This window comes from Onychomys torridus, chromosome 5 (genome assembly GCF_903995425.1).
Source record: "Onychomys torridus chromosome 5, mOncTor1.1, whole genome shotgun sequence".
Taxonomy (NCBI): Eukaryota; Metazoa; Chordata; class Mammalia; order Rodentia; family Cricetidae; genus Onychomys; species Onychomys torridus.
In genome coordinates, this window is record NC_050447.1 from 56194879 (window position 1) to 56211226 (window position 16348).

The window sequence follows — 16348 nt, forward strand, 5'->3', positions numbered from 1 at the left end:
AGCTTCCCCAAAGCCTCAACCTTCTTCCCCCTTTCATTGTCTGTAGGCATTCTGGAGGTCCTCCACTGTGTGTTAGTGGAGAGCCCAGAAGCTCTGAATATCATCAAAGAAGGACATATCAAATCCATCATCTCACTTTTAGACAAGCATGGAAGAAACCACAAGGTAAGTGAGCTGTTTGATTTCCATGAGTGAATTCTAGAATCATTACATAGTGGGGAGTGGGCTATATATTGCAAAAGGCTAGAAAAAAAGGATTTTTTTTTAACCAAAATGAAATGATATGAATTTTGAGCCGTGTGTATGTGATTGTCTACTGAAAGTATAAACCAGTGAGAAAAATGGGATAAATGTTCAACAAGCCTAAAAGGAGTGAAATACTGAGAGGTCAAAATATCTAGCATGTATATAGTGATTTAAAACAGGCAACATGTGTATGCATCTAAGCATACCTGATTATAACATGAATTGCTAAATGGTCTTTTAATAAAAAACCCAGAGCCAGATATTGGGGTAAATGCTGAAAGATCAGCAAGACAGAGGAACAAGACACTGCCATGTCTCACCTCACCAGTTCCACGAATCCTCTGTCTGAAATCCTGAGTCCTCACCCAAAAGGCTCCAGCCAAAAAAGCCTATAGCTGTAAGGGACAGTTCTGCTGAAAAGCCTTTAGTTCCTGTCTCCTCACGCCTTATATACCTTTTTCCCGCCCAGCCATCACTTCCTCGGATTAAAGGCATGTGTGCTTCCTAGTACTGGGATTAAAGGTGTGTGCCACCACTGCCTGGCTCTATTTCTCTCCTAGACTGAGTCAATCTCATTCCAGGGTAGCTTTGAACTCACAGAGATCCAGATGGATCTCTGCCTCCCGAGTGCTAAGATTAAAGGTGTGTGCCAACACTGCCTGGCTTTTATGTTTAATCTATTGGCTTGTTCTGTTCTCTGATCTTCAGGTAAATTTTATTAGGGTACACAATGTATCACCACACCTGATTACCTATATATCAGTATGGTTTTTGTCTTCATGTATCAGTTAAAATAAATTAATAAACTAAGAGATATACCAACAGAAGATAATTTCAAGATGTTTAAATTTTCATGAATGTTTTTCATTCTTAGTTACCATGGAGTAAAAAAAAAAGGTTGTTTCATATAAAGTCATCATTACTGTGAGAGTACAAACAGTTCTTGCTTTGTATGTGGAAGAAAGATGGAGAATCACTGGGACACACACTGTCATGTTAAAATGACTGAGCAGAGGCTGTGGGTGAGACATAATACAGTGCTTGTGAAAGCCTGAGACTGAGAGTTCACATGTATGTACACGTGCATGCATACCACAGAGAGACAGAGACAGAGAGAGAGAGACAGAGAGAGAAACAGAGAGCTAGAGAGACAGAGGGAGAGAGAGGAGAGATGATGGGATCAGTCACAGTTGGGGCTGTGTTTGCCTTGTGGAAAGTGCTGTTGATGAGGTCAGAGTCAGCTGGATGTACTCTCTCTCCCCAGGTCCTGGATGTGTTGTGCTCTCTCTGTGTTTGCCATGGAGTTGCTGTCCGTTCTAACCAGCATCTCATTTGCGACAATCTTCTGCCAGGACGAGATCTCTTACTACAGACCCGTCTTGTGAATCATGTCAGTAGGTAAGTTCCTGTGGACGTTGTCATCCACACCACTGCAAGGAGCTCTCTCTCTAGGGAAGCCAGCAGGAGGTCTGTTTGTTTTACTAAGGTTTTGTGTGTGTTCCCCCACTGAACTAGTATTGTTTTCTACATAGTAGAAAGGTTAATAAAATGACAATAGATAAACTGAGCAAAGTATGGGCTTACTGCAAACACATGTGTAAGAGTTTCTGTTCTCTTTCATGTGTGGACAGATTGCCACTGGTGTCTTTAGACGCAGACTGTAGCTGCAGTAATATGCAAGGATATAGCTGTAGGTAGTTGTAAGAAGTCACATTGTTCTTCAATATCCTGAGGAATGTGCTTACTACCTGTGATAAAAAAAAGATAATGCCCAAGTCTAACACATTTCAAACTAAAGAGCTAATGAAATGGCATCTTCTACCAGATCAGCCTTTTAGGGAATTTGACGGCCATGAGTGTCACCTCCAAGCCACCTAGTGCTACTGTTCCAATTTTCCCATGGCCTGTGCTATCTGTATATTGTGAGCTTTCTTCAGTACTGCTCTTGTCTAATTTTTGCAGATGATGAGGGCAGGACTGGGGCAATCCTTGGGTCTGTCTGCAGAAGCTGAGCTAGGGAGTACTATGCTGTCTTTCTTATCCCTCTAGATTAAAAAAAAAATCAATAAACAGAAAAACAATATGCTCTATGTGGTAGAACAACTAGGACTTTCCATAAGTTTCTGCCACTTTATTCTTCCATAAACAGAAGTGGTGTGAGATCTGCAGCTTTTAAAAGATTTGTTTATTTGTTTATTTATGAGGTTGAGTGCATGGTATGTGTGTGTAATACATACATACCTGGGGGGCAAGAGGAGGCTATCAGATCCCCTGGAGCTAGATTATCGGCCATTGTGAGCCACCTTGTGGGAACTGAACCAGTGTCCTCTGCAAGAGCAACCAGTGCTCTTAACCACTGAGCCACCTCTCTAGGCTTCCTGTGTTGTGTTGTTTGAACAGGAGTGATAGGCTTTTTTTGTATGTCAGCCCTGATGTTAATGAGTGGTACTTCCTGACACTGCCACTCCTCCTTGGGATCACTAGAGAATATAAGCCCACTCATATTATATTCATGGACTTAAATGAAACTTGCCAAAAAAGTCTTCTGTTCAAGGCGAGGAAGGAGTAGACAGACAACAACAGCCCTCATTTGTCACATGCTACTGTTGACCATATCATAGCCCATGTGATGTGGCACTTATGTTAGGAAGATTCATATGTCCTGGGTTAATAGCAGCTCCATTTATTATGTGGTCCTGTCATATCAAATCATGTCTCATTTTATGATCTACATTTGATTAATGATATGAAATTTTCAAAAGATCAGTTAAGAAAAAAGTCCTATTAGACCCTGGATTGACTTGGCTGAGTAAACCCAACATCAGGTGTTGCACACTCAAGGTGAAATAGGGGTGCTGTCTGCCTTGGTATCACTTCAGTGGTGGTTTTGTAATTCTGAGATATTTGTTAAAATGTAGGTTTAGGAAGTTGGACCAGTTACCTTACTTGTTGTCATGACAGAATACCTGACTGAAGCAATATGGGGAGGAAACATTTATTCTGGCTTGCAGTTTGCAGGTACAGGTGTGTCAAATCATGGCAATAGGCACATAAGATGGATGGACAGTTTGCATGGGCATTCAGGAAGCAGAGAGATGAATGTTGGTTCTTAGCTTGCTATCTCATCTTTATTTAGTCCAGAACCTTAGCAACCAGGATGATACTGCCCACCTCAGTGGACTGAATCTAGAAACATGATTAGAGATGTGTCCAGAGGTTGGTCTCCTAAATGATTCTAGAGCCTGTCAAAATGACGGCTTCAACTATCACACATGTACATGATAGAGTATCAGGAATAACATTTAGAATCATGAGTAATGAAACCAACAGAAGCTTCCTTTGTCTTTTTCTATCTAAAAGCATGAGACCTAATATCTTCCTGGGTGTCAGCGAAGGGTCTGCACAGTATAAGAAGTGGTACTACGAGCTCATGGTGGACCATACAGAACCCTTTGTGACAGCAGAGGCTACTCACCTACGAGTGGGCTGGGCTTCCACTGAAGGCTATTCCCCGTACCCCGGTGGGGGCGAAGAGTGGGGTGGCAATGGCGTTGGTGATGACCTCTTCTCCTATGGGTTCGATGGCCTTCACCTCTGGTCAGGTAGGCATTGTCCTTTTCCCTTAAACAGTTTCTAGATGGAGGTCTTGTGACCTGTTTTACTTTTCTGCAAGCTGAGAATGTTTCTTGTTCAGAACTTCAACACCCAGATGATGAGTACAAGAGTTTAACGAAAAGCAGTTTTTTACTACAGAAAAAGAAAATAATTGCAATATAGTACATTTCCAAAGGACTGTAAAGCATGTGAATGTGTGTTTAATAATGACATTCTAGTGCATGAACAAACTGCAAGATTCTCAGGTGTTTCTGAATCACTTTATTTGGTATGTTCAAAGATTTAATGTTCATCAGAAAAACCATACAGTACAATGACTGGTTTAGATTCCAGTGAGCTAATGTAAAAGCCAGTCAAACGGAAGCACCATGGGACCAGTGCAATCATGGCATGGATGGGCAGGTGTGGAACTCTTAAAGCTATATATCGGGTTGGAGATTTAGCTCAGTGGTAAAGCGCTTGCCTAGCAAGCACGAGGCCCTGGGTTCGATCTTCAGCTCAAAAAAAAAAAAAAAAAGCTATATATCAAGATACCAGCTGCCAAATTCTCAGTAGTAATTTGAATACCTATTGCAAAAGCTGTATGTTAAAAATTTGTATTTCTTTCTCTAGATCACAAATAAGTATAATTTGGCTTACTTCAAAGCTTAGTTCTTGCATAGTAACATAGCATAATTTTTGCATTATATTATTGTTTTCAGGTGCTGGGGTTCACCTGGATGTTGCAGGCATGTGCAGTTCATGAAGCTGCATTTATATGACAGTTCTGGGGTGACCTTGACATATCTTACACTTAGTGTATGAAAAACATAGAAAGTTACTTTAAGTTATTATAAAAGCTGAACTTTGTCTCTTAGTTGTGAGTGATATTCATCTAATAATGTAGAGGCCTAATAAATTCTAGAAAAAAGGCTTAAAAATTTAAGTGAATTAAGTCCAAAAGTTGATAGCAATGAGATTAATGAACTCAAAGCACTCTGTAGAGTTAAATCTACAAAATAATAGTAATTTGACCTGCTTTATCCAGTGGCAGTAGTTCAGATGTCATGAGGATGCCATGTTTTGGACAGCTCATCTATCTCTTGGAATGTGTGGTCAGGGGCTTCAAAATAATTTATATTGCCTCCCTCTAAGTAAGTGCATGAGCCAATCAGATCAGAGCCATAATGCCTTCCTTGTTCCCATGGTAATTTTCTGTGGTCCCAAGGACAGGAAAAGAGCGCTTAGCCAAACATTGGGCTAAGTTCTATTTATGGCATATTTGATCTATAATGCCCTGAACTCTATTACCCTCACTTCTAAGAATTGCCTCATGGGAAATGGGCCCTCCACTGGATGAATGAGCCATGTTAAAGTGTTTCCCTTTTAGGCAGTGGTTGGGGGAAAGGTTTCCTCAGATGCAAAGCCTGGAATTGCTTTATTGGGAACTTCACTACTTCTGATCTTACATTACCTTACAACTTTTCCTTTTGACACATTAGAAAAGCTTCATGCCATGCAACTAAAACTTGTGCTTTATCCCTCAGTGAGAAGATGCTAAAGAGAAAAATAAGGACAGAGCATAATGTGTGTATGGATGTGCCATAGGACAGATGGCAGGTCACAGAATTCCTGGAGAAAGTTATTCTGAAACTCTGTTGTCAAGAGAACTTATTTTTTTTAACCTTATCAAATCTTTTTCTTGGTGTGAGGTGTGTGTGTGTGTGTGTGTGTGTGTGTGTGTGTGTGTGTGTGTAGAGGTCCGAGGACCACCTCTGGTATCAGTCTCTCTTCTACTCAATTTGAGACAGGATCTGTTTACTACTGTGTACAATCCACAGACTCCAAAGATTCTCCCATCTCAACATAGGTGTGCTAGAATAACAGACATGTCTGTCTTTTGTATGTGTTCTGGGGATCTGAACTTGTGTCCTCATGAATGTGTCATAATCCTTTGTCAACACTGAGCCATTTCCATGGCCCCTTGTTCATCTTTTAAAGTGCTGAGAAACTACAAGTCATATTATGGCTGTAGTTAAAAGCTGCATTTATTCTATTTAGGGCCTATGACATGCTTTACAATGACCAATGTAAAGTAGGTAGAATTTGCCTAAGTTCTGCATCATGTTCTTACTAACTGAGGCAACATTCCTCTTGTATTTTTCTTTTTAATGGTTGTTGTAGGATTGAAAGCATCAAACTGGCAGTTTCTAGGAGAGAACATAGGTTTTACCACTATACATTGTGTAATTAGAGGCCAGTATTCCTTGGAACAGGGATTTGGCTCCAAATCAAGATTTGAATGACATCTTCATTCATTCTCCCAAATTCAACTATTTACACCATTGTTATTGAGGCATCCCAGACAAGGACAAGAATGTGAAATTCTGGGAACTTTTAAAGAATTGAAGTAAAAATGTATAGAGGAGTGCTGTGGAGCAGCACAGGAAAGATCAGTGTGGATTTATCACCCAAGGTTCTGAGTCTACCTGCTGGACTCAAGCAGAAAACAAGGATGATCCAGGAATGGCTATTCAAAGAGAGGCCCCTCTACTTGGAGATGTAATCATGAAGCTTCCATATTGTGTGTAGCATGGCCTCGAGTTCTTCACTCACTCTGTGTTAGCTGAGCACTACAGACTTTCCAGAGAAGAGGACATAGATAACCCTTAGCTCTTCATTAGCTTCATCACAGCAATGTCAATAAAGCTGAACAATAGATTGGATTGTAGTTAATGTGTAATTTTAGTATCATGGCTAAAATAGAAACATTCTTATTAACTTTGGATTTTGACACTAGCAAGGAAATCAACATTTTTCCCAGGAGCTGCTTTGCTGTCCTGTTTTTGTTTCTTCTTGTTTTTAAAGCTGCTTTTTATAAGATTCAGGGAGTTCTAGGAGTTCTAGAAGATGTACCTAATAATGATTCTGATGCTGAAAGAGTTGTGTGTTGATAAGATCAAAACATTGTCTATATTTTAGAAAGTAGAGACTGTCACTGGTGATTGTTCTTTGGTCTTTTTTGTGGTTTTTTGTTTGTATTTTGAGACAGGGTTTCTCTGTGTAGCTTTGGAGCCTGTCCTGGAACTCACTCTGTAGACCAGGCTGCCACTAGTGCTTTAAATGTATTCTTGCTTAGAACTCTTGGTATGCTAGACATAAAAAGGTGTGTGTATGTGTGTGTGTGTGTGTGTGTGTGTGTGTGTGTGTGTGTGTATGTTTATACAAAGCATGGGGGATGGAGAGAGGGCTTAGTTGGTAAAGAAACTTGCAGCTATCCTGAAGACCCGAGTTTGGTCCCCAGGATACATATGATAGAAGGAGAGAATGGACAAGTTGTCCTCTAACCTCCACAGACACATCATGGTACACATGTGTGACTGAGCACACGTGTACATATACAGATATTTAGTCACTGTTCTACTTCTGTGAAAAGACACCAAGACCAAGGGAACTATTATAAAATAAAGCATTTAACTGGGGCTGGCTTACAGTTTCAGAAGTTTAGTCTATAATCATCATGGCTGGAAGCATGGCAGCAGGCATGGCAGGCATGATGCTGGAGAAGTAGTTGAGAGCTACATTCTGATCTGCAATCAGAGAGAGAGAGACACTGGGCATAGAGTGAGATTTTAAAACCTTAAAGCTCAACCACAGTGACACACTTTCTCCAACAAGGCCACATCCTCTAATTCTTTTTAAATAGTGCCATTCCCTGTTGACTAAGCACTCAAATATATGAGCCTATGGGGACCATTCGTATTCAAATAAACATAGCACCCATAAAAAACACATAATAAGTAAATGAAAAGTAATGTAATAAAATTTAAGGCAAAGTATGAAGTCCTTGCTATAATTATGTATATGTTTGTGCCTGTCAGCCTATGTTTTGAGGCAACCCATACCTCCCTTTTTGTCTAATATGCTGTGTGTAGTGGATTCCCCTTGGGACTAATTAGCTGAGGACTTGTGATGTCATCAAGAGTGGGCTGATACCATTGGTTGTCCAGATAAAAGTATGACATTCATCAAATAACTTCATGTCTCTCATTGTATCATGCTGTACCCAAGAAGCCAACCACAACCATGTGTAAAGTAAATTTTACTATAAAAAAAAAGCAAATTGGCCTTTTATTCTTTCACAGTAAGCAATATGCTGCAAGAACAGATATAGTTCCTGCTTTCAGTATCCCAACTTTATTTTGTATTTATGAAACAAAGATGGTAGTAAGAGAAAGGGCAACAACTGTACACTATGCCTGAGACTGCTGCTTTTAAATAATTCACTACTTTTTTCAGCATACTAATTCTAGAAGGTGGTACTATTTAGTGTTCAGCTTATAAGAAATCAATGCCATGAGCAAGATCCAAGACAGGCACCAAAACTACATAGAGAAACCCTGTCTCAAAAAACCAAAACAACAGCAGCAGCAGCAACAACAACAACAGCAACAACAAAAGAAATCAATGGCAGGCATGGTGGCACATGCCTTTAATCCTAGCATTTGGAAGGCAGAGTGACAGGTGGATCTCTGAGTTTGAGGCCAGCCTGATCTACAGAGCAAATTCCAGGAAGCCAGGGCTACACAGAGAAACCCTGTCTTGAAAAACAAAACAAAACACAACCCAAAATAATAACATATACACAAAACCAGAAAGGAGTCAAGGTTCAGAGGGTAAGTAATTTGCCAAGGGCTGTAAAAGTCATGTGGTAAATGGCAGGGGCTATTGGCAGTTAGATGCTTTCCTAGGTATCCTCTGACATTGTTATATTTTCTCTGTGATCATTTCTGCATCCAGTGACATACATATACATGCAGAAATTTCTAGACATGACAAGGCCCCTTTTCCAGCCAAGCTATCTAGCTCCTGGAAAATAAAGTGTTTGCTTTCTTTTTGAGCAAGAGTTCTAACACATGATATTTATTTTGGAGACTCACAGTCCATATATTAGTCACGTCTTGTTACTGTGACAAGATACTTTTCAAAAACAGTTTTGGTGAGGAAACATTCATTTTGGCTTGTAATTCTAGGCGACACAGTCTATCGTGGTAGGGGAAAGCATGATAGCAGGAGCAGGAGGCAACTGGTGATATTGTGTGCACAGCCAGGAAGCAAAGGGTACCATTGCTGATGTCAGCTCTCTTTCTGTGCTTTATGGAGTTTGAGGCTGCAGCCCAGGGGATAATGCTGCCCACCTTTAAGGTGGGGCTTTCCACTTCAACATAGTCTAGATAATCCCAGAGGCTTATCGCTTTGGTGGTTCCAAGTCCTACCCAGTTGACCGTGGATATCAACCGCCATAGTGCATTCTTCCCTCATGCTTTGGTCCATCACTCTTCCTATGGCTCAGAGGGTGATTCTCTGTGTTAAATTTCACCTTACTTGCTGTTTCCCCCAACAGGTTGTATCGCTCGAACTGTGAGCTCACCCAACCAGCACTTGTTGAGAACTGATGATGTTATCAGTTGCTGTTTAGATCTAAGTGCCCCAAGCATCTCGTTCCGAATTAACGGACAACCAGTTCAAGGAATGTTTGAGAACTTCAACATCGATGGCCTGTTCTTTCCAGTTGTCAGTTTCTCTGCAGGAATAAAGTTAGTGTCTCTTTGTTGCTTGGTTTGTTTCTATTCTCACTTCTCAACTTTCACAGAGGACTCTCCCCTGCTTCACCAACCTCAGAACTTCCCTCTGAGATAGCTACTTCCAGATGTGTATTGTCTGTTCCTGGAAAGAGAGGTGGGGTCCACCCAAGAGCCCTACCATCTCTTTATCACCCTGTGGAATTCTCTGGGGCCCTCCTTTCAGTATCCTGAAATCTTACAAGTTCACTGTGGTGTTTTATAAAAGAGAATGGATGAAATTCTACAAAGAATATCTTAATCCATGGTGACCTGCCATAGTAATTGTCTATACTGTCACCTATTAGTATATTTGTGTATCTACCTAATGGGAGAAACTCTCTTATTCCTACCAACTGTTTTTGTTTTGGTCATTATTTTAGTTCTAATGTTTGCCCAGGAATAATTTCTAGTTATAAAGGATCATACTGAAGAACACCAATCCAGAGGCACTGGCTAGCCATGCAGATATGGCTATTTCTGATGTATTTATACAAATTGTGCTTCTTTCTCTAAGTTTGTGGATTATTTGAAAGTTTTTCATTGTTTTATTCTGCTTATATTTTTTAGCATGGAAATGAAACAAATTAGAAAATAAATTATAAGGACTTAAAAATGTTAATTGATTTTTTTGTAAGCTGAACATCTGTATCATTACTGTCATGTAACTGTTTCAAAGTTCCTTTAATAAAGCTCACATATTTAATTGAATGTAATGTGCACAAAATCTTAGTGAGTTCTTTTATTGCTGAATTGACAATGTATTGGAACTATGGCAACCTGCCTTTTTCATCAAGCGGGGGTGACACCTAGAGTTTCTTTAGGAAATTATATTCAGGACAGTGACTGGTTTTCCCTAGTAACTCATCCAGATTCTGTCATTTAAGCACACAGATAGTTAGGTCTCATCTTCACTGTGTCTGATAGTACTTGAGTGCCTTGGGACATTGAGTTACTGAAAATATGTTCTTAATTCATGAAAATATGATAATGTACCTTTCAGCATGAAACTGTTCTTTCTAGTTCATCAAGTGCTAGGTCATCACTGACCTGTGATATCCTTGAGCTGAGATTTCATCTTTGGTCATTATGATGCTCTTGTGTTTAGTCTCTTGGGGCTCTTAGACTCCTAAGTGGGAAGACTATTACGATATTGTATTGGCTACTTTTCTGTTGCTGTGAAAATACCATGACCAAAAGCAATGAAGAGTTTATTTTGGCTTATAGTTCCAAAGGGTTAGAGGTCATAATGGCAGGGAAGACAAGACATAGCAGCTGGAGTAGAAATCAGGATGGTGACATTTTCATCCATTCAGGAAGCCAAGCCAGAGTAGTAAGTAGGGTGAGCCTGTAGTTAGTGTTTTTCTATAAACCTTGAAAGCCCACCTCCTGTGATGCATTTCCTCCATTAAGGTTGCACCTCCTAAGGATTCTGTAACCTCCCCAAACAGGGCCACCTGCTAGGGAACATGTGTTCAGACGCATGAAGCTAATGAGGGGCATGTCTCATTTAAACAACCATAGATACTTAGCAGGGAAGGGGAATATTATTGTGACAAAGTTAGTTTTGTATTAATAAATTTCCCTAATATTTTAATTGAAAAACTTTCATGTGTATCAAAGATATGATTAACTCAAAGTTGCTTCCTTTGTAGGGTTCGCTTTTTGCTTGGGGGGAGACATGGAGAATTCAAGTTCCTTCCTCCACCGGGTTATGCAGCTTGCTATGAAGCGGTTCTGCCAAAAGAGAAATTGAAAGTAGAACACAGTCGAGAATATAAGCAGGAGAGGACATACACTCGAGATTTGCTGGGGCCCACTGTGTCCCTGACCCAAGCTGCCTTCACACCCGTTCCTGTGGACACCAGCCAGGTACAGAAAGAGACACTGATGGCTATCAGTATACAGTGGCTCTCAAGTTTGGATTGCAGCCCACACAGTGCACTTCTCAGCCATTCAACTAATGGATCTCATAAGATCATACTCCCCTTTTTGTTCTCCATTCGTCTATTTTCTATTCTGTGTTTTGGCTTTTCATAAAGAAGTATCTCAACCTGCTGTGCTTCTTTCATAATGCTCCACTCCATCACAGTGTGAAGGGTTTTGTTTGTTTGTTTGTTTTTGTCTGATAGATGTAACAGGATTCTGAGATTGAGAGTGAATTAAACACAGCTCTATTTGAATGATGTGATAACTTTTGTGATGTTCATTAGCTCATTCAGTTTGTTTGTTCATTTGGAACATGGAAGGCATTTATTTCTAAAAAGTTGATTTCATACCAGGTTCCAGAAACTTCTGTTTTTATCCATCATTGTGTCACCATATCCTCATTGGCCATCCACCTTGTGGTCTTTCTTGAGAGGTCCCCAAATACTTTCTCCTTCTAATAGGAAGGTGTAAGTGTGACCTGTCCCCTGCCCCAAAGCATAAGTTGGGGAAACACTAAAAGGAACACAGCAGAGTTCATGGTGAACCAGTCATTTTGTCAGGTGCCCTGGATCATGGAGCCAGTGAATTGTCTGCAGCCTCCTGGCTTGCCCTGCACTGTTGGCACTGGCCGGGTGGCCTTAAGAGTGCTGGGTGATTCCTCTTTCTGACTGATACACACCTTGATATTGGTCCATATCCCCTTAGCACCTCTCAGTTGTCTTCACCAGTGCTCTTTCTGGAATGAGCACCCCAACACCAATGAGAATGGAAGAGAGGAGGTGTCACCAGTGGACTAAAGTCAGGACAGCTCCTGAAGGGCTTTGAGGCTGGGTCTAGTTTGTATTTTCATCTTATACTCTAAAATTGCAAGGTGCAAGATTTTACACAAGTGTATATGTCAGTCAGCAGGTTGTTAAGGGCAACAGCCCATGGTTGCAGCTGTTTCTCAAGGTCATTCTATTCCAGTAGCAAGTAAAGCCAGGCTTAGCAAATAGGCAGTACTGCTTCAGGCAAACTACTAAATAAATCAATATCTAATAATGGTCTTTTCTACTTTATTATACTTTACTCTGTTCTCTTTGTCCATTTATTTACTTGCAGCCCTAAATGCGCACGCACATGGGCATACACACACACACACACACACACACACACACACACACGTGTGCACATACACATATACACCAGCATTTATCTAGTGAACACCATGAAATAGCTGGTTTAGAACCCACTATTTTGTTGTATTTGAATGGTCTATGAGACACACCCATTTCTTCTGGTTCGCACAACGCTAGCGGGCACGGAACCTTTCAGCATTTGTTTCTGATGAGCATTCTCTCCCTTCTTTCCAGATTGTGTTGCCTCCTCACCTGGAAAGGATAAGAGAAAAACTGGCAGAGAATATCCACGAGCTCTGGGTTATGAATAAAATTGAGCTTGGCTGGCAGTATGGTCCGGTATATGATTTTGAAATTTATTCTCAGATTCTGTTCGTAAATCATTTGGAAAGATAACATTTTCTCATTCAACCTGCTGTGGTGTGACATGACTCAATAGGATTGATTTTCCTGAGGCATCTTGGTTCTGTGCATCTTTTTCAAAACCAACGGGAAAGGCAATAGCGGCAAACTCCCTGACTTGAAAGTTACTAGTGTATGAAACTGAAAGTTGTACTTTAAAAATCAAATTAAATATAGACAATGAGCCTCTATTTCTTTTGTTTTTGCTAGAAAACAGAAAAAAACAAAAGTTGAAATTGGAATGAAAATTTGGTTTTTCTCCAATATTCTCCTTCCATCTCAGACATACAGTAGCAAAGACCTGTGAGTAGATGTTCACAGATGGCTCCATGATTTGAGGATACTGTGGCCAAGAAAAGTTGTATATGTTTCTCAATACTTATTTTCTGAGGATTTCACTTTATAATTTGTCAGGAAAATGATGCTGAAAATAAGCATATAACTCTCTATGACATCTCAGTTTGTGATAAACATTTTTTTTTTTTGAGACAGGGTTTCTCTGTGCAGCTTTGCGCCTTTCCTGGATCTCGCTCTGTAGACCAGGCTGGCCTCAAACTCACAGAGATCTGCCTGAGTTTGCCTCCCAAGTCCTAAGATTAAAGGCATGCACCACCACCGCCCGGCTCTGATAAGTGTATTTTAACAGGATCTTGGTAATAACGCTTGTGGTCTTAGAATCGACTTTGATCAGTACCCAAAGGCTGACATGCTGTCTCATGATAGACTCAGTACGGAAATTAGTACATTCATCCATGGCACCTCAGTGTGTCACACTGAACTCTGAGTGCAGTACGTGATTAGTGTTGGTAGTCATGTTAACTGTTCATGTATGTTTAGTATTTTGTCCTTTGATGTGGACTCTCATGTGGAGATGATCAGCTTCGACCATTGTCACAGAACACTGGATTCTGGTCATTATTTCAGTTTTTACTTCAGTATCTCCAAAGTCAGGTGTAGGATATGGTAAGAGGGAAGGGATGAGGCTGAGTTCTGATTGGGTTCTGTTCATCTTGGAGGCATGACAGCACTGGTTCTTCTCTGGAATAGGGTAGAGAATTATATGGAGATTACAAAAACAGGGGATTATGTCCAGGCTCATTCATTCTTGCTTTCATCTTTAGAATTTAGAACTCTAAACTTGGAGTCTTCAGTTCAGCTTTGTAACTCTGTTTCATTTGTAATTCCCATTCATTTCTAATGATCCAGAGAAAGAGGAATAAAGTCATGATTTCTAATTTGGCTCTAAAGAAAAAAAATATTGCTCATGTTTGCACACTTTTTCAGTGCCATATATAGAACCTGGTAATTATTCCCATGGATTAATTTTTTCCTTCACAGCTGACGGCTGTCATCAAGGTGCTACCAGGGCAGGAATGCCTGTGTAATTTAGGTCTTTACAAAGATTACAAAAATTTAATTACTAAGCCAAGAATAGAGAACATCTTCATTAGTTCCTTCCTATAATCTTGAATGTAGTGTGACCACTAATGCACTTGGCTCTTGCCTCTTATCACTGGATTCTGCATTCATGGATGCAATTGCATGTAGGTTAAAAAAAAATCAGAAAACAATTTCCATCAGTGCTGACCATGGATAGACTTCTTTTTCTTGTTATTATTCCTAAGCAAGATTGTATGGCAACTATTGACAAAACACTTTCAGTTCTTCAGGTGTTAGAAGTCATTCAGAGAAGACTTAAAACATATGTGTGCAAGGGGGTAAGGGGACATTTCATAGATTCTACATACAGACATTGTCATCTCAGAGAATGGACTTGAGAATCCAAGGATTGTTTTGGATCTTAGGTTGGAGCAAGATTGATAAAATCTTGTACCCAGTCCCCAGTGAACACCAAGGAACACTGGCAAAGATTACTATGAAGAAAACCTTTATTGTGCCAATCAAACTGTTAAGGTCATGGATTCATTTGTGATCTCAGCAGGTGATTATGAAGGTTGAGATGAGCAACCAAAACTACCTTGGAGTTTATGGGTGTCAGTCATGTTGCTTTTTCATATTCCTGAGCAAATTAATTCTAGATGGACAAAATACTATAAAGTTAAGCTAACATCATTGCCATATCTTTTCATAAAGTTCATTCACATGTTAATGCCACATGTCAGGACTTACTTCTAGTGAAAGAAGATAGACAATAAATTAAGTAAAAATCTAGTCTTCCAGGCATAGTGTTGCAGGCCTGCTTGCAAAGACTATGGCAGGAAAATCCTAAGTTTGAAGTCTGACTGCTACTTAGTGAGCTCAAGGCCAGTTTGAGCAAATAACCCCATCTAATCCCTCCCATCTAATCTATTACCAAATAGTATTATGTACAATTAAAAGTAGGGTCAGTGAGAAAATTATTATATTAGAAAGGCAGATGGGAAAACATCATGGAAAAAGGAGATTTGAGCAAATTCTGGAAGGGACCCAGTGAGCATGCTCATGGACCTCAGGAGGCAGCATAGAGTCTGCATGTGGGAGTTGAGGACTAAGCTATGTCAGCATGTGGGAGCTGAGGACTAAGCTATGTCAGCAGGAAGAGGGTAGGGAGTAAAGACCATGCCAACCTTTGCAACAGACATTTGAAGATTCCAGAAGCTTCCCAGGGGCAGCTGTCAGGATTCCATCTCCCCAGCTGTCCCCTCACAACTGTGTTTTACACTGGAGACTCCTCTATGCTGATTTCCCATCCTGTTTCAGGTTAGAGATGACAACAAGAGACAGCACCCATGTCTGGTGGAGTTCTGCAAACTGCCAGAACAGGAGCGCAACTACAACTTGCAAATGTCGCTTGAAACTCTCAAGTGAGTACCTTCATATTTGATAAACTCCAGGTAGCCAGGCATTGATATTATGCACTTTAATTATGCTGGGAAGTTCTTTCTATTGTTAGAAAGTTCAATGAAGTGTAGGTGGATTGGATCAATATTTGTTGGGAATTTGACTTTGGTTTTGTTTCTTTGCTGGTACATGGCTCTAGAGTTGTTTGTTAGTTGAATCTTTCTTATTTATTTTATCTGTCTGTCTGTCCGTCTGTCTATCTATCATCTATCTCTGTTACTTGTCTCTCTCATCTACCTACCTACCTACCTACCTACCTACCTACCTACCTACCTACTTATATCTATCTATCTATCTATCTATCTATCTATCTATCTATCTAACTGTCATCTATTAATCTATTATTATTATCTATGTATCTTCAAATTCATGTTTCTTCTATCAATGGGGGCATTCAGAATGTTCCTAAGAAGACAAGTTTCAGTAGGGTAGAGGTGTTCTCTTCCTCTGTGGGATGGGTATGCACAGCCAGAGGCTCTATTGTTAGTTTTCCTCAGAGGGTCAAGTACTATGCTATTCAGTATCCTGCCTAGGTCTGCAATATGAGCTGAATGCTGGAGAATTCCCTATTTCTGTGGGCCTAGTTCCCAAACCACT

General features: G+C 40.2%; 1 protein-coding gene across 9 annotated transcripts in view; it reads left to right on the forward strand.

Moving 5' to 3' along the window:
* The window catches only part of Ryr2 (ryanodine receptor 2), a 596457-nt gene that overhangs the window by 330811 nt on the left and 249298 nt on the right, over nt 1-16348 (forward strand). For all 9 annotated transcript variants that reach the window (XM_036187934.1, XM_036187935.1, XM_036187936.1 and 6 more), the window contains 7 exons: nt 47-165; nt 1511-1644; nt 3607-3848; nt 9245-9437; nt 11117-11333; nt 12743-12847; nt 15611-15714. In XM_036187934.1, coding sequence (XP_036043827.1) covers nt 47-165; nt 1511-1644; nt 3607-3848; nt 9245-9437; nt 11117-11333; nt 12743-12847; nt 15611-15714 — 1114 coding nt within the window. The remainder of the gene's footprint in view (nt 1-46; nt 166-1510; nt 1645-3606; nt 3849-9244; nt 9438-11116; nt 11334-12742; nt 12848-15610; nt 15715-16348) is intronic.